The following is a 23,622-nucleotide window of genomic DNA, read 5'->3' on the forward strand; positions in this document are numbered from 1 at the left end:
CAACTTATATTAGTTTATCATTCTCATCAAATTAAATTTTCTAGCTACCTGTCAGTGACACAATAGAATTAATTTTGTAAGGATTGTATTATTAATCCTGACTCAAAATACATTGCTAAAATCAAAACACATTGTACCATGTGGATACTCAGTTCTGTAACAGCTAACAGAGGAGTTCAATTCTATCTCAACATAAAAAATTTAGTCAAATGATAATGTGTGTATGTAATTCTGTTTCAATACTTAAAATCTTATCAACTTGAAATATTGTTTTATCATTAAGGCATTTAGCTGTGTGTGCTTAAATTCTATAATTTATTTTGGCTTAATGTAGTCAGTCCATCCTGAACAGAACTATATCATTATCTGATTACACATCATCTTTAAGTAAAACTGTGTAAAGGAAAATTAGCAGAATTTACCCTAAGGAAATACAACAGCACACATCCTAGAATTTAGTATTACGCACTCATTTTCCAATAACCATTGCAGACTTCAACCTTTAAATAAATATGAACTCATAGCCTTTAAGTACTACAGCTTTTCATTTTCCAGTCTGGACTTACTATTTGTGGTATAGACAGACAGGATCATAACAAGGGGAATGTAATCAACAGGGAAACAATTTATACAATACAGCACTCTTCAGGATACCACAGAATGCCCTACTCCATCAGAACATAATCAAAATTCAAAATGTTTTATATAGAGCATATCTGGTATAGCAATTAGGAATTATTTTCAGTTTATTGGGTTATGATTTTAACTAGTTGTATTTGCTTAGAAAAGGTCAGTAATTTACAGTAGCACAGCTTTAAACACAGTGGTTTTCTTCCACTCCTAGGGAAAGAAAAATAGTTTCCCCTGTATACTTTTTCTGTGTGTTGTAATTAAATGAATTACTGCAGTATATTATAAAAACTATATTTCTACAGATTCTTAGAAAAGCAACACTGAAAGTGGAGTCCCACTTAAATTCAGATGAAAATATAAAATCTTGAGCAAAGATAAAATTAATGAAAACCCACTGGCCTGTCAGATCTCAATTACTGCTCTGTTACACTAGTATTTCAGTGAGGGTATTTAAAAGGACATTTAAGGAACTTTAACAGTTTTTTTTAAACTGCTAATTTTGTTTTCAAACCATTGTGCTGCTACATACAGCTGATTTGAAGCTAAGCTGCCATCGCACGACTGAATGAAACAACAGGCCAGAGCTTTCTTAATTTTGCCCATGATTGTAGCCACAGATAAAATGTGTGGCACTACAATTAATATAGAACTATATAACCAGTTCTCACAAATAATTAAACCTGTCAAAAACTCAAAAGCAGCAGCACATTTTACAACGTTCATTCCAATAAGCATTCATTGTTTTTTCTCCTCCTCCACCCCAAAGTCTAAGACAATAAGTCTCTCAAATTACAGTATTTTATAACTGGAGAATAGACTTTGTGAGCAAGAATGTCAGAAGGTGAGTGCTGTAATGCCCACATTTGCATGCTTAGTTTGTATATGCAATTATCATGATTACACATAAATGTAAGCAGCTATACATCCAACTTCTTATGTGCATTAAACAATTGCAATCTGCATACAATACCAATTACAGGTGCAGTGAAAGCAGGACTCCTTGGGGATCTAAGAGGGAGGTAGAGGACTGTTTTTATTATACAATGATCAAAAAAATCAAACTTTACCCATTCACAATAATCTTCCCTCCTTCAAAACAATTCCTCACAATTTTGTAGCTTATTGTTGAGACTTTCAGTGTAAACGAACTGCCACAGTGAAGCACCACAGTGAAGATCGTTTAATTAGCAAAAGACAAATTAATTTGTCACCAAAATCTTACATTTGACATCAAATAAAAAGCTGAAACTCTACATAATTCAGGCGATATAACGTGTAATCAGAAAACCATTTACTCAACTTGTAGATTTTTTAAAACAGCAAACCTGCAATTAATGTGGTATGATCAAAAAATTTAAATAGCACTTGTAAATCTACTGTAACTTTCATTATCCCAAATAGGGCATAATTATAGAAATCCTCTATACATATAAAGACTATAACCTGAAGTTTTTAAGGTGCCTTCTAAGTTGTTTTTATAAAATTCATGCACAGTGTGGGCTGACTACCTCAAACGGCGAGACTGAGAGGGGCATGCAGCACACTATATGTTTAAAACTTTAGAGCCTGTTTCTGCTCTCTCTAGTGACAATCTAGATTCATAGACTCCAAGGCCAGAAGAGACCAATGTGATCATCTAGTCTGACCTCCTGTATAACACAGGCCATGGAACTTTCCCATCTAGAATAATTCCAGTTTAGTCATTGGAGTCAGATCAGCATAAAACTGATGAGAAAGCAGAATCAGGCACTTAATTCCCTCTCTCTCCCAACTTAAGTTTGAAATGTATAATGTTCTGCATGCCTAAGTTAGCTGTCCGGTAGCCAAACTAAGTACATATTGCCAAAATCCGTCAAAACAAAAACAGTTTGCAGATCACCTGCAAGATGTTCTGCCTTCTTTTTAAGAGTGCAATCACCACTCACTTCTCCACTGTCAATGCAGCTTTCATTCTGGTGTCCCTGCGCTGGAGGGCTGGGATGAGCTTGGCACAGAGATCAGGCATGTGGCCTTTCGCATCTAAAAGTTCTGCAGCCAGTACTTGCCATCCCAAATCTGTATTACAATGGAATCCCACCAGTCAGTGCTCATTTCTTGGGTCCAGAAGCCGCATTCCATTATCTGCAACTGCTCCGTGAACACCATCAACAACCTTGAATTGTTTTCCACTATGTCTCTCAGCAAACTGTCCTTGAAGAAATCATCTTATCCCCTGTAGTTGTGGTACTTCCTAAAGGTCTGCAAATACAGGAGAATTGTGTGTCCTGTATTTACAGTGTTCACAACAATAGTGCAGTATTCTGTGTGCTCCATGCAGCTGTCAGAGATGGCAGACATTGAAAAGTGCCACACAGGCTTGTGGGATTTTTTAAAAAGGCACAAAAATTATGGGTTTAATGACATTATGGGATGCTGGGAGCTTGACCCCTAATCCCCAGAGATTCCTGTAAGAGTCATTTTTACTCCACCAACATTGCAAAACTTTCCCAAAAGGCACTGTGCCAGACAGAGGAACATGGCATGTTGGGAATACCTACCCATAGCGCACCGCACTTTGCACTGACACAAGCATTCCTGGTAAGTGTGCATAGCATCAATACAAGCAGTCAAGTAAACCAGTGCCTGAGCAATGTACAAACTTTGGCAGCTGTACACCAACGTAACTTGTTTCAATCAAAAACTGTAGTGTAAACACAGCCAATGCAATTCTTGGGAACAACAGAAAAAATAGGAGGTTTGTTCTAACTGCAGAGTTAAATTTTGTTAAAAATAAAACTAAAAATGGTTAATTAGAAGTTGGAAAACTGGAATAAAATTTCGGTGCCTAAAATTAAGCATCCAAATCAATATTTAATGACCTAAGAGGTCTAATTTTCAAAGGTGCTCAGCAACCCCTGCCAACAATGCAAAATCAAAAAAAAAAATTACAAAAACTAGCGCCATTGTTTGGAAAGTCAGAGAAAGTTAGAATTTCAGAACCCCACCTTAAAGCATATTGCCAGTACCAATTACAAGGGAAAACATTCTTTTAAAAGAAAGATAAAATAGAAACATCTGGAAATGTTTTGCTTTCATTGCTAAGGGGAGAAGTCATGGTCTAGCAATTAAAGCATCAGCTGTGAGTCAGAAATCTGAATTCTAATCTCAGATGTCTCTCTTCTATCTGCGCCACAGATTCCCTATCTGCAAAATGGATATAATATGTACCTCTTCGGGTAGAGGTGAGCATTAATTCACATGGCTGTAAAGTGCTTTGAGATCCTCAGAACAGAAGCAGTAATTCAAAGCAGTGGAACTATTCACAGGCCTTTAACTAACCAAAAAAAGAGTTTCTTGGAGCTTGCAAGTCCTGAAAGGTCACATATGCCAGCTACCGAGTGACCTAATCTATTCATGGCCACGCTCCTGTAGTAGGAAGTTGCACAGCTAGAGGGGACTGGAGGATTCTCTTATAAATAGGCTTGGCAAGATTTGGTTTAAATTCACAGACATTGGTAAACAATTTCAGCTGCCACATTGAAATCAATGAAAAAAAATTCATCAGTAACAGATGGAACGAGCATAGCCTCTTCTGCACTTTGTTTGTGCAGAGATCTGGTGTCAGCAGCCCCACAGCTGCCCAAGGAGCCCTCTACAGCCCTGTAGCCAAGGATCCACTCACTCACTAACTAGGGGTGAGAGGGCCCTTCCCTGGCTGGAGCCATTCAACAGTGGTGTAGCCTCCACTGTGGACGGGGCTCCTTCTCCTTCTCACAGTCTTGGCTGGGAGTCTCTGCTCTGCCCCACTAGGATGGCAGCTTTCTCCGCACCTGGTGCCTGCAGGGATCAGATGTCATCAGACATGCAGCAATGCAGTGAGCCTGCCGCAGCCCCTGCTCACTCACTCTCTGCACAGGCGTGTGGAAAGGCAGCCCCCAGGCTGGAGCTGTTCAGCAGTGGGGTGATCTCCTTCACAGCACAGGGCTCGTCCTCCTCGTTGTGGTCCCAACAGGATCAGGACACCTGCCCAAAGAGGCTGCCCATGAGGCCAGGCAAGGATCATTCAGAGGAAATAAACAATCAAGTGGGAAAGGCCTACAGTAGCCGCCAAGGAGATCTTATTAATTAACACAACAGTGCAAATTTCAAGAAGAGCATGAATACAATTACATTCATTGTTGGGGCTCAAATATGTGTGTACAATAAGGAGGAGCAAGTTTGTTGTTTTATATCTGTAATGAGCCATAAAAGAAAAACCCTAGAAGAACACTGCAGTGAATATCCTAACACCAAACTCAAACTGGTGAAAATGTCTGGAAAGAGATATGAGGACATTTTACTCTGTTAAGTCTGTAAAACTGAAATCTCTGAATAGTTAAATCGTATTGCTGAACATATGAACTGTATGTCTCATCTGAAATTAAAAGAAAGTCAAGCAATGGTAGGCCAGGTTTCAATAAAAGCGTGTTTGGGAAGATTGAGACAAAATATGGAAGAAGTTACAGATTTTCTACATGATCTCGTATGTGCGTTGTGCTTGGAGGCAATTCCAAGGAATGCTGTCCATGGTTCCAGCTTTATATTATCCAGAGTATGCACGAGTATGCACCAGTGTGCACTCACCCAGTACATCATCAGCTGGAAGAAAACCAAAGTTTTCACTCACCAACAAGCTGTAAATAAGGATTTTTTGAGTGGTGAGAAACTGTCTTTAGACACTGATGAAACCACAGATCTTTTGGGATGGCCAGCAATGAACGTCCTTGCAGTATATTTCAGTGACAAAAACATGCAATGTGGAGGTAATTTCAATTAGGATTCAAGAAGTGTTGCAAGACTACAGCCAAATGTGGGAAATCTGTATGTCACTCAAAAGTGACTCCCCAATGTACATCCAGCTCTCAGTAAAGGACTTAAAAGAAATGTATCTTTATCTGCTGCATATTCCATGTATGGCTCATCTTTTACATACAGCCATTAAGCATGCAATCTAAACTGATTTGTTCCAAAATATCAACAAATCTGTAGTACATTTTCCAGCGATAAAGTCTGTACAAGAAACAGCATGAGCCCATCGGGTTTGCCTGTTTCCCCTCATGTTGTATCATCATGCTGGTTTGCCTGGCTTGAGGGAGCAAAATTTATTTATGTACATTGGGACTGGGTGACAAACTCATTAAAGAAGAAGATGCAATCATCGCAAAGAAGGCAATGAAACTATGCTGGATGGCTGAGGATGATGGAAACCAGCAAGAACTGTATTGCAAATTCTTTTTTCTTTATGTATTTTTGGGGAAAATCCACAGGGTTCATTTGCAGATGGAAACAAATGTACCTTGGTTACATCACATTGATATGCTGCTTTACTGCAATTTACAAGTTGCTGCTGTTGTATGTAATGCCTTAAAAGAAGTGAACTTTGAGTCAATGAGACCCAAGAGGAGATTCTTTTCATCTGCAATGCAGGGTTTTGCATCAGAATTTCAAAATAAACCATATCCTGCCACCTGCCAGATGGACTCTCTGGATTAAGAGCTCTTCTTGCCATCTGTAAAGTGTTTGTATGACATCTCAGCCTTGACAAATGGATCAATTTTAGCAACTACAAAAATATTACGCATATTTTCCATTGCAAGGCAGAAGAGTTTAACCACAATTTTGACTTGTACATGGCACGTGAAGTGCCCTGGGATAACAGCATAACAGCAATTGAATACAGAAGAGGTGAAACCCAGTCCCTGCCCGTCATGCCCAGTGTTGCATTACATGCACTAGCAGCGTCAGTAACTTAAGTGTCCATGGAAAGATCATCCAGTCTGTTCAGAAGAGTTCAAAATAACACTTCCATGAACCTCTCTGAAGACCAACTTGGACAGCTCAATTTTTTTTTACTACAATAATGACATGAGCTGAAATATGTAAAGCTTTCAAAATCTGGTATCGTCTGCTGACTCTAGCAAAAGACATAATAGGCAGTCTAGTGCCTTTAACAAATGACCCATACTTATTTATTTTTTGTTCAAACCACCAACTGTGGGAACAGAAGACTATGGGCAAAGTTCTGTGATTTAGACTTCTGAATTAGTCTTGTTACAAAAATAAATCTTTAACTCTTTGAATCTCAACATCTACTGTCACTAAATATTATCTGACTCTCCCTTAATTTCCCACAGCTGTGAAAATTCAAATAGATAATAGAAAAAATGCTTTAAAATGGGTATTATCTATCAAAATTCAGAAAAAAATATAAACATTTCATTCTGTCAAGCCTACTCATGAATGAGTTTACAATCTCTGTCCTGCATCCCTGTCCTAGGTCCAGTTTCTTTTCTCTGCTGAAACTACAGAGCCTGTGGAAGTTACTGGAGTACTACAAGCGAAGTATCTTTTGTACACACCCCCATTTATTTCTGGCTGCTGTTTGTTTATGGGGAGAGTGCATGTGCACAAAAGGAGAAGGAAAATCTTCATCCCAACAGGACCAACCTCTTAGTTCTGTTTGAATGTGGTGATGTTGCTATCTGGCTGTACGACCCCTTGTAACGTTTCTTCAGGTCAGCCAGCTAGGGAATAACCATCTGTTTGAGTTAGGACCTAAAGAGTATGCCTGAGTATGCCTCGGCCATCCCCCATCACCATTCCCTGGCTATCAGGCTAAGCAGAGTCTGAGTGCCTCGTTCTCCTCTTACTTATACCAGTGTAAGTCCTTTGCTTTTGATGGGGTTATTCCTTATTTACACTGGCGTGAAAGGACTCAGGCCCTGAGGCTCCACCTCTGAGAAGAGGGCAGGTTGTGAGAGGGAATTTCTAAGGCTGCACTCAGCATTGCATAGCTATTTCCCAAGAGAAGTGCCTCTCCTGAACATGGAAGAGATGCTGCAATTACAAAGGCTGGGAAACTTAAGACAGGTCAGCAGCGTTGGAGGCAAATGTTGGAGTGTGTAACATTTTATTCATTTGATATAGCAACCCCAACTGGGATCCCAGCTGCACTCTAATTAATTATACTTAACACTCTATTCAAAAACAGGCTTACAGCAGTCAAAACAATGAATAAAAACTATTATTTCAAAATAAAAAGGGTGCAGTGTTGTTTATCACTGTGCATAACATAGCAGAGCTTTATTATACTCAGATATTTAGACATTTGCCTTATGTACCTCCTATCCTGGTGTTTCTTCTACTTGTAAAACAAAACTGAAATTAGATAAAACTGAAAGCAGATTCTTGCACAGTTCATAACCTGAATATTGGAACATAAACCCCAACTCTTCGTGTGTAAAGTGTACATATATGCAATTCTAAAGGAGTCCCAGTCTTCTGACTGGAGAGAATGGAAAGGTCTATCACTGGGGATGGGAGCAAGAAGTAGGAAGTAAGGAGCACATCAGGTTTTAAGTACAAGAGGAAAGTCTAGTGAAGTCTAGTATTAAACATCTTTTATTAGTTTGTTACTTTACCTATCATGGATTTTTAGAAAAACTTGCATAAAGTATTTGCAAGACAGATTAATAATGTGACAATCTGATGTCAGACACTAAAAAGCTTTATGAAATTAGGCAGTCAAAGTTACTTTACAATAGCCAACTTGTTTTAAAAAATCCAATTTAACTTAAAGTCAAATGCTATTACAAACTATCTACACTGCAAGTGCATTTTAAAATAGTTTAATTTCTTTGAAAAATTGAAAGATATTTTTTAATTTGCAGTCTAGCCTAAAACCTCGCATTCCACCCACTATGAGTTTTTAAAGCAGATTTATAATCCTTTGAGAATACTGGTTTACAAAGAAATTGTTCAGTAGTTCAGTCACAAAACAACACAGTAGCACATCTCCAGAAGAAAATCTGTAATTAATAATATATATTTAAAATAGACCTACCCATTCAAATGTTACAAAAAATAGTTTATTCAAACTGGTTTCAAAAGGTCTCTTGCCAAATATAATGAATTTCATGGAACAAATAACAAAAGATAATGACTTGATTTCATTCAACCACACTTGGCTGAGGAAAGGCACGTGTATGAACCAACTGCTGAAAGTTACTTACCCTTTACTAGCTGCTCATAGAATTGGGGCTCAATGGCACCAACTGCCATGAATTTCCCATCTAGGGTCTTGTAGGTCTCATAAAAAGGTGCTCCGCTGTCCATCAAGTTCTCCCCCCGACGTCTATTCCAAAGGCCTAAATTTTGTGATTTCCACAGGAAAGAACTTAGATATGCTGCTCCTTCTACCTTAAAGATTTAATTTAAAACAAAAACAACAACAACAAAACTTTAGAGTTTTTTTTTTTGGTTTAGTTTGTTTTAATTTCAGAATCATAAACTTAACTCTGCAGTGCAGCTAGACTTGTGAAGATAAGGGAAATGAAACCCAATGGAAATGCAGCAGTAAGTCAGGAACACAAGGATTACAAGGGGCTAAACACCATGGTATGTTAGCCCCAGCTACAGAAGGAATGGTTGGTTAAGACAGAAAGGAATTTTATGACAGCTGCCTACAGTTAGTAATGGTGATCTTCTTTGTTTTGCCGTCTCTTGTTCCATGGCTAGACATTGCCTCCACCCCCTTCATCCCATCTTTGACACAGCCAAAGACAACATGCTTCCCATCCAACCATTCAGTCTTAGCCATGCAGATGAAGAATTTGCTGGCAATTCCACACAAACAAGTATTCATAAACTTACAATTAAGGTTAGGATTTTGAATTGTAATATTCTCATAAGAGCAATCTTGCCTTTAAAATAATGTGTGATTTTGTTTAAGTTTAAATGGAGTAATAAGGAGCCCTCAAAGATAATATCAGATTGGCAGAAGACATATTAATATACTGAACCGATGAAGCTTCTTATTTTATCAAGCTCCTAGTGGTTCAAATAGCAAAGAAATGAGTTGTAAGGTAACAGGCCAAGCTCAGTGGCTCTACGGGACAGTAAGGGCCTCAGCACTTAACTGGCTGAGATAGGACTGCTTGCAGAAAATGTGAAGGAGGTCAAAAGATAAAAACCTCTCTAGTTCTCAGTACCCAGAAAACTGAGATGAACATAGAGATCACTGTGTTAACCTGACTATTCTCCCACAGCTCTCTCTAATCTGTGGAGCTCCCTGTTCTCACCGGTGAGCACACTTTAGGAACCCTACAGGGTAGCAGAGATGGTGAGGGTGTTGACATATGGGTGTAGAGCTCTAAGCACTGATTACAGAAAACCAAAAGGTATTTTTGGCTTTGAGCATATTAAACTTATGTAAGAGGTACCCTAAAAGGAATGGTATGGTATCCAGGGAATTGTTAGGAGTATGCACTCTACCTTTAAGAGCAGAACACATGATAGAGAAAACCCAAGCAGTGTTCACCAGGTATATAACTAGGAGCACATGGCTTTCCTTTGTCTTATGTAATTCTGTTTTAGTTCTAGTAAAGCCTTAATTCGAAGAGTCTACACTATACCTTCTTCTTACGAATCCACAAACAACACATGGTATCAGAGTGAGATAGAAGAAAGGACAAAGAAGAGAGGACTGTGATGAAGGAGTCACCTTGGAGATAAACAAACTAAAAGTCCCCAAAGAATTGAAACTCTCTGGTAATACAACTCTCCTGGTTGAGATTCAATCAGATTACATATATGCATGCAAGCAAGCAGCTAGCTTTGGTGGGAAAGAAAACCAGCAGAAAACAGCAATCTTCTTAAACACTGCAGGACCTGAGGCACAGGAGCTGAAGGCGTGCATTAGATCAGGCCAAGAGAGTGAGTTATGGCACAACTGTGCAGAAATTTGAAGAATATTGCATACCTAAAGAGAGTAACATTTGAAGGTACATGTTTTACATTAGAAAACAAAAAGAAGGACAATTTGAAGAATTTCTAACAGAGCAGAAGCTAATGAGCCAGACCTGCAACTGCAGATTAACAGATTCAGTTGTAAGTAAGGCTGTGAGTTTGTCACAGAGGTCACAGATTCTGTGACTTTCCGTGACCTCTGTGACTTCTGCGCAGCCGGTGAGCCTGGCCCAGGGGCAGCTGAGGCACCCCTGTGCCAGTCGCACCAGCCACTGCTGGGGCAGTCTCGGGCCACTGTCCCTCTACCCCCAGCACCAGAGTTTGGGTGATGGAGAGGGCAGGTGCAGGGGCACAGGATGGGGTGAAGCGAGCTCTGGGCGGCGCTTACCTGTAGGGCTCCCTGGAAGTGGCAACTTCCCCCTTGCTCAGCTCCTAGGCGGAGGCATGACCAGGCAGCACCCCCCGCAGCTCCCATTAGCCGCGGTTCCTGGCCAATGGAAGCTGTGAAGCTGGCACTCTGGGTGGAGGCAGCATGCAGAGCAGCCTGGCCACATCTCCGCCTAGTTGCTGAGCGAGGGGGTTGTCACCACTTCCGGGGAGGCGCGGAGCCAGGTAGGGAGCCTGCCAGCCCCACCAGCCCCCCACCCCTCCGAGCACCAGTGGGGGTCCCGGTCTACCCCCCACCCCCCCCCAGCACCCGCGGTGCCCTCAAGCTGCCCCCCCAACCCACCACCAGATTTAGTTAGGGGTGTATAGTAGAAGTCATGGACAGGTCACGGGACATGCATTTTTGTTTACTGCCTGTGACCTGTCCATGACTTTTACTAAAAATACCCGTGACTAAAACAAAGCCTTAGTTATAAGGGATCAAACTGTAATTAGAATCATAGATACAAAGCTGTAAAAAAGGCTATAGGAAGATCTGACCCTCACTTTGGATAAAACAGTAAGACTGTATCAGGCAGCTGATCTCACTCTGAACAGAATAAAAAATAATGGAAGGAAAACAGGCCACTGCCACTCTGAATATAGTAAAAAGAGAGAGAAAAAACTGGCAAGCAGTCACTCCGTACAGAGCAAAAAAGCAGAAGCGTGAAAAAAGGAAAGCATGAGAATTTGCAAGGGGCAGCTTCAAGGACTGAACAAGATGTGGACACAAACACAGGCCTCAACGATGCCCAGTTTTTTGTGAGCGCTGTAATATTTGTAAGAAATATAATCATTTTACGTATGGCTGCAGTCAGAATCAACAACTGCAGAAGAGGAAGCAAAGCATGCATGCTGATGCCATAATCCAGGATGAGAGTAAAAACAGCAGCACAGAAAAGTTCTATCTAGAAACTGTATCTGAAGAGGAAGGAACACATGAATGGACAATTTCTTTAGAGACTAATGGAACTACAAATTGGATACTGGCACTCAGGTAATTGTTTTTTCAGATATTAGTGTTAAAAGGTTAAAGAAAAAAACAGAGAACATGACAACTAACAGGTTAAACTGAAAGCTTATAATGAGGAACTCTTTCCTACTAGATGTACATGAGTACTAGAAGTGAAGGTAAAAGATCAAAAAGAATTGATATCCTTTGTAACTGTTAAAAGAAATAAAGCATCTTTAGTGGGTTTAAAGACATGCCAACCCCTTGGGCTGATCCGGAGTGCACATGGTAGAGAAGATAAAGGACAGAGAAACAGTATCAGGATGTTTTTGAGAGCATAGGAAAATTTGCAACTGAATATAGAATTGAACTGCCAGAACCAAATTGTCCTATCATACAAGCCCCTAGAAATATTCCTCTAAGTCTGAGGGAAAAAATCTCAAGACCGTGATCATTTAGTAACAAACAATGTAATTGGAAGAGCCTACAGAATAGGTGCACTCGCCAGCAAATAGTAGGGGCTGGGGGGGGAGAATGGAACTCTGAGATTATGCTTGAATCCTAAGGAAGCATAACAACTATATCAAAAGAGAGCACTTTCAATTATATATCAGGGAAGACATTAGGGGGGATATGGCTGGTACAAAGTATTTTATTAGATTAGATGCATAATCCTGGCAGATTCCCTTAGATGAGAAGAGCTCCAAATTATGTACTTTTATTACACCATATGGAACATACTGCTTTTGCAGATTCCTGTTTTGTCTAAAATCTGCTCCAGACATCTTTCATAGAACTGTGCAGCAAATATTTGAGGAAATTGAAGGCATAAAAGTCAAATAGATGACATTTTCCTCTGGGGCAACACAACAGAGGAACATAATTACAGGTTAGAGAAAACAATGGATGGGGTAGAGCAATAGGTCTGAAGCTAAGCAAATAAAAATGTAAATTCAGGCTCAGAGATATAACCTATTTAGGAGAAAAGTTAACTTTATTGGTCCTAGCAGAATTACAGCAAATCCTGTAACAAATATGCCACGCCCATAAAAGAAGTAGTACGTACAGGGATTCATAGGAATTGTTAATTTTGTTGGTAAATTTACACCTAATTTGGCTGCACAAACCAGCAACCTCCATGCACTCACGCAAAAGAATAGTCAATAGACAAGGGACGCTAAACTAGACAAAACGTTTGGCAACCTGAAACAATTGATTCAGAAATCCTCTGTGCTAAGGTACAGGGGAGTCGCATCTTATGCGAGGGGGTTAGGTTCTGAAGTCAGTGCATAAGGCGAAAATAGCATATAGTCAAATGCTCACTGAGTGGAATGGCGGCCGGAATCGTCCGCACTACTGGTACAGTATTTAAATTGTTATTTTTCTCTTTTTTTGTTTTCTTTTGCCGAGCGTGTATAGTTAAAATTGCGTAAGTTAAATGCACCTATGATGCGACTCCACTGTATTGTGACCACAGGAGACTGACCAGCTTGTTCACCGATGCCTCCAGAGAAGGCATGGGGCAATATGACTACAAAAATATGACTAGCATTGAAGACCAGTGGTAAATGCATCCAGGGCTCTTAGAGAAGAAGAATGCCACTATGCCCAAACAGAAAAGAAACTTTAGCCCTAATGCACGGTTGTAAAATATTCCATGCGTTCATTTATGGAAGACCAGTTGCTGCAGAAACAGACAATAAGCCTCCGATATCAATTGCAAAGAAGGGGTTAGTTGACATTTCTCCCACAGTATGACGACTGTTTTTCCAGCTCCAATTGTATGATTTAACAATTGTATATACACCAGAAAAAAAAAGTTGGTGGTAGTGGACACATTGTCGAGAACATTTAATAAAACTGTAGTAGAAAGAGAGGTGGAGTCAGGCATAGTGCATGTCAACCTGATTTAAAAAAAAGAATTTTCTTGTCTCAGAAAGTGGAATGAATTTGCTGAGGCTACACCTAATGATGAGTCTTTACAGAGGTAATTAAAGCCATTTCCACAGGGTGGCCAGGACATTACATACCAAGTCCATACTTCCAGTTCAAAGCAGAACTGTCTGTTACTGATAGCATATTGTTTACAGGAAACAGAATAGTAGTGCCCAAGATATAAAAAGCTAACAAGCTCACAAGAATACATGAAGGACAGATGGGCATGGATAAATATAAATGCAGAGCCAGAGAGAAACTTTATTGGCTATAATGAGATATTCATTTGTAAATGAATAAAAAAAATAAAAATGTATTAAACATGTCAAAAATACCAACCTAAACGGAGAAAAGAACCTACGTTGATAAACAATGAACAGTTATGGGCATGGTCTAAAGTTTCTGTGGATTTATTTACATATGTAGCTTAAGACTATGTTTTGATTTTGGATTATTCTTCTCATTAACTAGAGATTGTTATATTAGAAACTAGTACATCAGAATATATTTTAATGTGCATAAAATCCATATTGCCCAGGCATGGAATCCCTGATAATGGTCAGCACTTTGATGGACATGAATTTAAAACATTTGCTTGAGGGTATGGGTTTAAGTACATAACTTCAAACCCCAGGTATTCTCAATCCAATGGTTTTGTAGAGAACGGTGTGAAAATTGTTAAATGACTTTTGAAAAAGGCCGCTTGGCAGGAAGTTGAGAACAAAACTCCCTTTTGGCATAGACATGACAAAGACAAACTAATCTATGAAAGACTGAAACGCTATGAAAAGTCATTGTGGGGACATAAGAGGAGATTAAAAAACTATTTCCTCTTTTCCTCCTTAAGAAAATCCCACCAAATCTCATCTCTTTTGAAAGAGTTCTGAATGTGATGCAAATGTCTGTATAATAACATAAGTAATGTGCCCATTAAACAAAAGTAGGTTAAAAGGAAGTGACAGTTCAAATATTGATAGGTTGTGGTATTAGATAGGTTTAAAAAAGAAAAATCTCGTTCCATGAGTCAGAGTTGGAAGTGGAACCAGACACATCTGTCTCAGCTTATTATTTAAGTATCAGAGGGGTAGCCGTGTTAGTCTGGATCTGTAAAAGCAGCAAAGAATCCTGTGGCACCTTATAAACTAACAGATGTTTTGGAGCATGAGCTTTCGTGGGTGAATACCCACTTCGTCGGAGGCATGATGCATCCGATGAAGCGGGTATTCACCCATGCATCTGTTTAAGTGGGTATTCACCCACGAAAGCTCATGCTCCAAAATGTCTGTTAGTCTATAAGGTGCCACAGAATTCTTTGCAGCTTATTAGTTAACTGTCTTTGCTGCTGATGATGATGATGTATGTGTTCCATCAGCACTTTCCTGTGTAATGTCTGTTCAAGTGAATGGAACATAATGAAATGTCCAAATGTCAAGTATTAAACCTAAATTGTACTGTGTTCCTTTTTAAAAAAGGAAAAAATTAATTTGAAAACACTATTATGGAGGGACCAATTGTGGCTCCATGGCTAAGGGTATATTCTGTAAAGGGTTTAAAGTGGGACGTATATTTTTGTTTTTTCTCTCGTTTCAGTAAGCAATTTCAGTGTTCATTTTTAAGTCCTCTGAATTTTCTATGTAGATTTTGTTTGATTTCTTTTCATAAATTTTTTAAAAATAGTGTTTGAAAATGATCTGTTGTTGAAATTCATCCACGGCAGTCTGACTCATTTTTTGTTTTTGTTAACTGATATATTTCCAAAAGAAATTGTCTATCTAAACAAAAAATGGCAGACAGATAAAACTTTGATAGATTTGGTGCAACAAGCAGACTTTTTAAAAAGTAATTTTAAAGATTAAGGGTCATTTTTTGCCATTATGCATCATTTTGAGTGCATGTGAGGCATAAAATCTTCTCATCGTATATCACCTTCCAACACATCAAACTACCACATCACACATCTTCAAATAATCGCATTGAGAGGAGGTAGTTTGTTAAAGAGTGTGTCAGACACTGGCATTCATAGGGGGCAGAGGTAAGGTTGTGGTCCATTTTTGGTGGCGTAAAGGAGTTAGGGCAGTGGCTAGGTGTGATAAGATATTTGCCTGTGGGTGAAGGAGTAAAGCTATCCCATTAGGTGGCTTAACTTTTCATTTCCCTAACTCCCAGTGCTATGCCTTACCAACAACTTCATCCTTTTTCCCTTTTGTAGAGTTAAAAAACCAAAAAACTAAAAATAAACAGATTTCAAAAACTTACCATACTTGCATCAACAACCTGCCCTTTGCCAGATTTTGTACGTTCATAGAGGGCTATAATTATACCCATTGCACACATGACACCTCCACCAGCAAAATCAGCCAGAAGATTTACTGGTGCATAAGGATTTTCATCTTTTCTACCAAGTTTCGACAGCACACCTGAAAAACAGTGCAAAAAACACTGAAATTTAATCATAAAGTGTATGAGCATTAATGTTAGAAAAATGAAAACTTAAGTTTCTTCAATTTATGTACCTTTAACCAAGGTAATTACGGAATCCCCTACACTCCAAGAGAATCCTCAGCTAGTGGTTTAAGACAACATTATGTTCCCTTTACACTGCAGGAGTGACAAAAAAGGGCTGAAGCAGAGCCAAGGATCTGGCCATTGTTTTTATTTGGGTGGGGGCTTCTAGATTGCTAGCCCTCTTTGCTCCACTAAACAGCCCCCTTATCTTCATATCGCTCTCTAGTTTCCTCCATAAGCTCTCTCTTTCCCCTCCTCCTGCCAATGCGGCAATGTAGAGTTTATCAGCCTTGCAGCAGAGCCACATTCCTCCTATGCAGCATACAAATTCAATGCATCCTAAAACACTACCTGGCACTGATGTACTGTTTAGTTAACTCACATGCCAATATGTGTTTTCTAAAGTGCACACTAGCTGACACATGGTGTTAAGAACTCCACCAAACTTAGGATGCACACAGAAAGCTTTCCAATAACTAAAATCTGCCATTCAACAGTCCAATTGGTGTCATAAGCATCACTAGGTGAACATATTAAATCTAATTTGGACTTTCCACGACAAGTCATTTTGGGGCTACAGCAAAACAAAAACCATATGGAAAATTTCCAAAACATGAGATCACCTCATTTTCTGAGCAGTCACATCTCCCAAATGCCCTGTCTAATTTGCCTTAAACTTGGCAGAACTAATCTATCTGGTGTGCCTGTGAGATTTCAGATAGATTGGTTTTATTTTAGAAAACAGACAGTTTGCCAAAAACTAGGATTATCATTTACTTTGGGATGTTCTGGCAAAAGCAGTTTGAGAAATATTAACTCAGGGTTACATAAGAAGCATATTGCTAGATCTGTAAACATTCCATATACTTGTCTGATATTTTTGCCAACAAACTCTGATAAAACTTGATTTGTTGAAAAAAGAGTTAATTGGTGCAAAAGCATAGTTTACATTTTCTAATTCAAAGGACTTCCCCGCTCCCTCCCCCCTAAAAAAGTATGTAAAAATACAGGTGTTCCTAGCTGAGGTATTCTTCTTGCAATAGGCTGTCCAAGTTACAGTAACAGCTGCCAAGAACCACACAAAATGGTACTGATTAAACTGGATTTAGGAAGAAGAAAATTATTTTAGCAGGCAGTGTGGACTTTGCTCCACGGTCCAGCAATACTAAAGTCAATAACATCACTTTGTTAGCTACTTTCCTCTGGGCTGGCATTCAACATAAGGATATATACAGCACTCAGGCAAGAGAGAGCTCACAAAGGGTCTGGATCCTGCAGCTTTCACTTACTTCAATAATCCAGTCTCACACAAGTAAACCTATTGATTTGTAGTTTCATAGGCCTAACCATGCAAGGATTGCCCAGGTCAGTAAAAGCTGGGAGATCAGGCCCAAAATGAAAAGATAAAACTAAAGACTATCATGGAAATTATATCTATCTTTAAAAAAAAAGAAAAAACTTTATCTAGTTTTTTCTTCTTTTATACTCTTTTACCTGAAGAAGACACCACTTGGGTAATTTAAGCCATGTACACAAAGTACCTGCTAATACAATTCTTAATTAAAGTAAAAATAAAGTTAATCTAATAGGAATTTTTACAGCTTACCTGACAAAGCCAAATAATTGATGTCATGACCTGCAGACTTTGCATATCTTCCTGACTGGCCAAATCCAGTAAGTCTAGCATAAATAAGTTTTGGATTTTCCTGTAGAAGGACCTTTGGACCAAGACCAAGTTTTTCCATGACACCTTTAACAGTAAAATAAAATGTTTAACCCCAGTCCAAACTTTTGCTTTTAATCTAGATTCAAAACAAACTTGATTTGAAATAAAAAACTGTAAAATGTATTTAGTCATTATGAACTTGAATTACAGTTAACATACTGATTAAGTTAAAAAAAGCCTCAAGTACAATAGCCTCATTAAAACATGAACTGCCAATATTTTACAAATTGTACTAAATTTATTTTATATGTTGAATGCACCAAATATAAATGTAGTGTGAAAGCAGTTTAAATGCACTTTGTTTCTCCCCAATTTCAGACCCCTCAGGACCATTCTGACCAATTTCCTTATCTGTGGACCACTGAACATACTGTGGCATTTAATTTCAGAAAGGGGAACTATGCAAAAACGAGGGGGTTATTTAAACAGAAATTAAAAGGTACAGTGACTAGAGTGAAATCCCTGCAAGCTGCATGGACACTTTTCAAAGATACCGTAATAGAGGCTCAACTTAAATGTATACCCCAAATTAAGAAACACAGTAAAAGAACTAAAAAAGAGCCACCATGGTTTAACAACCATGTAAAAGAAGCAGTGAGAGATAAAAAGGCATCTTTTAAAAAGTGGAAGTCAAATCCTAGTGAGGTAAATAGAAAGGAGCATAAACACTGCCAAATTAAGTGTAAAAATGTAATAAGAAAAGCCAAAAAGGAGTTTGAAGAACAGCTAGCCAAAAACTCAAAAGGTAATAACAAAATGTTTTTTAAGTACATCAGAAGCAGGAAGCCTGCTAAACAACCAGTGGGGCCCCTGGATGATCGAGATACAAAAGGAGCACTTAAAGACGATAAAGTCATTGCGGAAACTAAATGAATTCTTTGCTTCAGTCTTCACGGCTGAGGATGTTAGGGAGATTCCCAAACCTGAGCCATCTTTGTAGGTGACAAATCTGAGGAATTGTCACAGATTGAAGTGTCATTAGAGGAGGTTTGGAATTAATTGATAAACTTAACAGTAACAAGTCACCGGGACCAGATGGCATTCACCCAAGAGTTCTGAAAGAACTCAAATGTGAAATTGCAGAACTATTAACTATGGTTTTGTAACCTGTCCTTTAAATCAGCTTCTGTACCCAATGACTGGAAGATAGCTAATGTAACGCCAATATTTAAAAAGGGCTCTAGAGGTGATCCCGGCAATTACAGACTGGTAAGTCTAACGTCAGTACCGGGCAAATTAGTTGAAACAATAGTAAAAAAATAAAATTGTCAGACACATAGAAGAACATAAATTGTTGGGCAAAAGTCAACATGGTTTCTGTAAAGGGAAATCATGTCTTACTAATCTATTAGAGTTCTTTGAAGGGGTCAACAAACATGTGGACAAGGGGGATCCAGTGGACATAGTGTACTTAGATTTCCAGAAAGCCTTTGACAAGGTCCCTCACCAAAGGCTCTTATGTAAATTAAGTTGTCATGGGATAAGAGGGAAGATCCTTTCATGGATGAGAGAACTGGTTAAAAGACAGGGAACACAAAGGGTAGGAATAAATGGTAAATTTTCAGAATGGAGAGGGGTAACTAGTGGTGTTCCCCAAGGGTCAGTCCTAGGACCAATCCTATTCAACTTATTCATAAATGATCTGGAGAAAGGGGTAAACAGTGAGGTGGCAAAGTTTGCAGATGATACTAAACTGCTCAAGATAGTTAAGACCAAAGCAGACTGTGAAGAACTTCAAAAAGATCTCACAAAACTAAGTGATTGGGCAACAAAAATGGCAAATGAAATTTAATGTGGATAAATGTAAAGTAATGCACATTGGAAAAAATAACCCCAACTATACATACAATATGATGGGGGCTAATTTAGCTACAACTAATCAGGAGGAAGAGATCTTGGAGTCATCGTGGATAGTTCTCTGAAGACGTCCACGCAGTGCACGCAGTGTGCAGTGGGAGTCAAAAAAGCAAACAGGATGTTCGGAGTCATTCAAAAAGGGATAGAGAATAAGACGGAGAATATCTTATTACCCTTATATAAATCGATGGTACTCCCACATCTTGTGTACAGATGTGGTCTCCTAATCTCAAAAAATATATACTGGCATTAGAAAAAGTTCAGAGAAGGGCAACTTAAATGATTCGGGGTTTGGAACGGGTCCCATAGGAGGAGAGATTAAAGAGGCCAGGACTTTTCAGCTTGGAAAAGAAGAGACTAAGGGGGGATATGATAGAAGTATATAAAATCATGAGGGGTGTGGAGAAAGTGAATAAGGAAAAGTTATTTACTTGTTCCCATAATATAAGTACTAGGGGCCACCAAACGAAATTAATGGGCAGCAGGTTTAAAACAAATAAAAGAAAGCTCTTCTTCACACATCACACAGTCAACCTGTGGAAATCCTTGCCTAGTGAAGGCTAGGACTATAACAGCGTTTAAAAGAGAACTAGATAAATTCATGGAGATTAAGTCCATTAATGGCTATTAGCCAGGATAGGTAAAGAATGGTGCCCCTAGCCTCTGTTTGTCAGAGGGTGGAGATGGATGGCAGGAGAGAGATCACTTCATCATTACCTGTTATGTTCACTCCCTCTGGGGCACCTGGCATTGGCCACTGTTGGTAGACAGGATACTGGGCTGGATGGACCTTTGGTCTGACTCAGTATGGCCGTTCTTATGTTCTTAACACATCTGAATCACAGAAACAGCTTCCAGGAGGTCATACACCATAATAAAAAGAAAGAGGCTAACTTTTTGCTAATATATTCCCCAATCTTTACAAGGCTGAACCTCTGGACAACTGTCTCAGGACTGCTTCAGTCTCTTCCCAGAATATAGCTCAATGACATTTTCCTTGCTTACCTGCCCAATATAATTCCCTTTCCTTCAGTTTTGGCATAAGACACTCCATTTTATCCTTACGCTCGCCTAGCCATCTACTACTATTACCTTTTATCTATCATAAATCAAGAGCAAACTGGGGCAATTATACACTTAGCAAATGATTTGCAGAAACTGTACAAAAAAAGTTTCTTCTGTAGGTTCAAGCTCAAAAAACTTTTAACAAAATTAAATAAATGTTGGTTTGGTCAGTTTTAACATACAGGGATGAAAACCTGTGCAAATTCACATTTTGAAAATTTTTCCTCCTTTTAGCGCCCCCCCCGCCCCCCCGTCAAAAAGTGTCTTGTTTTTGTTTGTTTTTTCCAGATGAAATGTTCAAGCTGTGTATAATCTGTAAAATGGACTTTTATCTGTGTTGAGCAAATTACAGCTAAACTTTGGTCAGAACTATGTCTGATAAACAGTGCTGACACTGCAGAGCAACACGATCTGATATGGAGGGGAAAGGAGAAATACTGGGTTCTTAATTCTTAAAATTGCTTTCATACCTTCTTCCACATCACATTTTATGAATGGAAATTTCTCAAATTATTTGTAATCTATAAAATCACAACCCTATCATCCTTCACCTCCTTGAAGACCCAATTCTAGCATGACGCTGACTGAAAAGTGTCAATTGATAATGGCTAGGCAGAGAAGCAGAGAAATTTGCTGGTATGTATATATGTATTTAATAATACATCTCTACCTCGATATAACGCTGTCCTCGGGAGCCAAAAAATCTTACCACGTTATAGGTGAAACCGCGTTATATCGAACTTGCTTTGATCCACCGGAGTGTGCAGCCCCGCCCCCCTGGAGCACTGCTTTACCGTGTTATATCCGAATTCGTGTTATATCGGGTCGCGTTATATCAGGATAGAGCTGTATACATAATTATACAGATCTGGATCTTCAAATTTCCACCTGACCTGAAAGGTGAACTCCATTGAATAAGCGCAAATTCCTAAACAGACAAAAAGAAATCCACCCCCTTCCTGCAAAAATGAAATGTTAAGGTTCCATGACTGTATATTATAACTAGAAATTGGATCCACCCACATGAAATCATATTGATGAAGCTTTGCATCTGCATAAATGCTGTCGAAGGATCAAAGTTTCTGAATCTTAATCTGGAAATTACAATCCTGAGTTAACACTGACAGAGCTAAAATTGGTTAAGTACTTTCAACATGGAGACCTACTATGAAGTCAAAACATACCCTATTTACAGACCCCTTTACTATCACCAAGGTTATAATACAGCCTCACAAAATTATTGTGAAAATTTACTAGACAGGGCACAACATTTAATTGCTTGCCCTTACCATGTCAGAGATTTTCAAAAGCCCAACTCCAGCAGATTTCACAAAGAAACTAACTGAAAGCCAATGGGATTTGGATGCCTAACTGCTCTTTGTACTATTTAAAATCTCCCCGTATCACTTGGGCCCAAATCCTATGACTGGCTTCTATGCCTGAAAATCCAAACCAGCGTTGAGCCAATTTCAGGATCAGCTCCATGGCATGCATTATCTAGCTATGGAATTACAAGGAAGATGGAATCTTACCCTTAATGAGACACTAGTCTCAACTCATACTTTACCCATATTTAAATTTTGTAACAAAATTTTTACAAAACCAAAGAGCAATAGCAATTTCCATTATATTAACTGTAAGATTCCAATTGAATTTGTCACTTTTAACCAAACAATCCCACAGAAACCCCAATATTTCAACACAGAAAATGTGAAACTGCAAATTAAAATGAAATTGGATTTATTGATTTCTATCGTACAGTCTATGAGGGGGAAAAACACACACAACACATCAAAACCCAGGAATGCATAGAGAAAAAGCACACTAGAATTATGAATTTCCCAGTTTTAATGCTCACAAGTGTTATTAGTAACACAGATAAATGTGCTTATTTACAATCATTGATGTTTAAAATGATATAGTGATCCTTTAGTCCTAAATCTGGTATGGCCAGAACACAACACATGAATACTTCAGTGAATCCTTAATCTTTAATACAAAGTTGCAGCCCTAAGGGAACAATAGGCATCAGCATGTGATATGAAACTTGAAGCTGAGACTACTGCTAGAACTTGCCATATTTGTGGAACAAGGGCTTAGGAAAGAACTGAGCATGCTGGACCAGTTGTCTCCACAGGAATAGCATCTCCATATTAAAAACGAATGCCCTAGACATACAAAGCCTTACACGCTTGATAAACCACACACACTGGGAGTACAAGTATTTAAGCCATTGAAAAGTGTAAGCATGTCTTTGCAGGGTCAAGGCCGAAGAATGCCACAATACATCCACTGGGGTCTTCCACAGGCTCCTGGACAATTGTTATTTGAGGTTTAATGGGCCATTGTTTGGATAGGATACTTTAACCTTAAACTCTCTTCTGTGGGTTGCTGTGTCCTATAAATCTGGGTTTGCCCCATGGCATTTGCACCAACCCCACTATTTTGCATCCAGCCAGGTGAGAGCTGTCATTTCCTGACAGCAGATCTGATCTCCCAAGTGGGGCAACACTATCTGATTACTGCCCTCTATTCACCTGTCTTTCCTCCTCTATAGCAGCACATTCCCCAACTTTACCCCTGCAGCAAGCCCCCATTCTGCCTCTTCTCTCCTACAGAGCACCCCCAGATCTCTTCCCTGGCACAGCACCCCCATCTCTGATCCACCAGACACACCCAAGCTTTGCATCCTAGTACTCTCCAGTTAGCAGTACCCCTCTCACCAGCGGCACCCGTACTCCTCCCCCCCAAATCCCGC

General features: G+C 39.1%; 1 protein-coding gene across 3 annotated transcripts in view; it reads right to left on the reverse strand.

The window, feature by feature from the left end:
* The window catches only part of AMACR (alpha-methylacyl-CoA racemase), a 32,783-nt gene that overhangs the window by 4,916 nt on the left and 4,245 nt on the right, over positions 1-23,622 (reverse strand). For 2 of the 3 annotated variants that reach the window (XM_032763211.2, XM_032763212.2), the window contains exons 2-4: positions 17,823-17,966; positions 15,968-16,128; positions 8,664-8,850 (exon numbers count right to left, since the gene is read on the reverse strand). In XM_032763211.2, the coding sequence (XP_032619102.1) occupies positions 8,664-8,850; positions 15,968-16,128; positions 17,823-17,961 (487 nt within the window). In that variant the 5' untranslated portion in view covers positions 17,962-17,966. Of the gene's footprint in view, positions 1-8,663; positions 8,851-15,967; positions 16,129-17,822; positions 17,967-21,573; positions 21,711-23,622 lie in introns of those variants that run through there. The other variant, XM_032763213.2, reaches the window with a different exon arrangement.

Source organism: Chelonoidis abingdonii, chromosome 6 (genome assembly GCF_003597395.2).
Source record: "Chelonoidis abingdonii isolate Lonesome George chromosome 6, CheloAbing_2.0, whole genome shotgun sequence".
NCBI classification, from domain to species: Eukaryota; Metazoa; Chordata; order Testudines; family Testudinidae; genus Chelonoidis; species Chelonoidis abingdonii.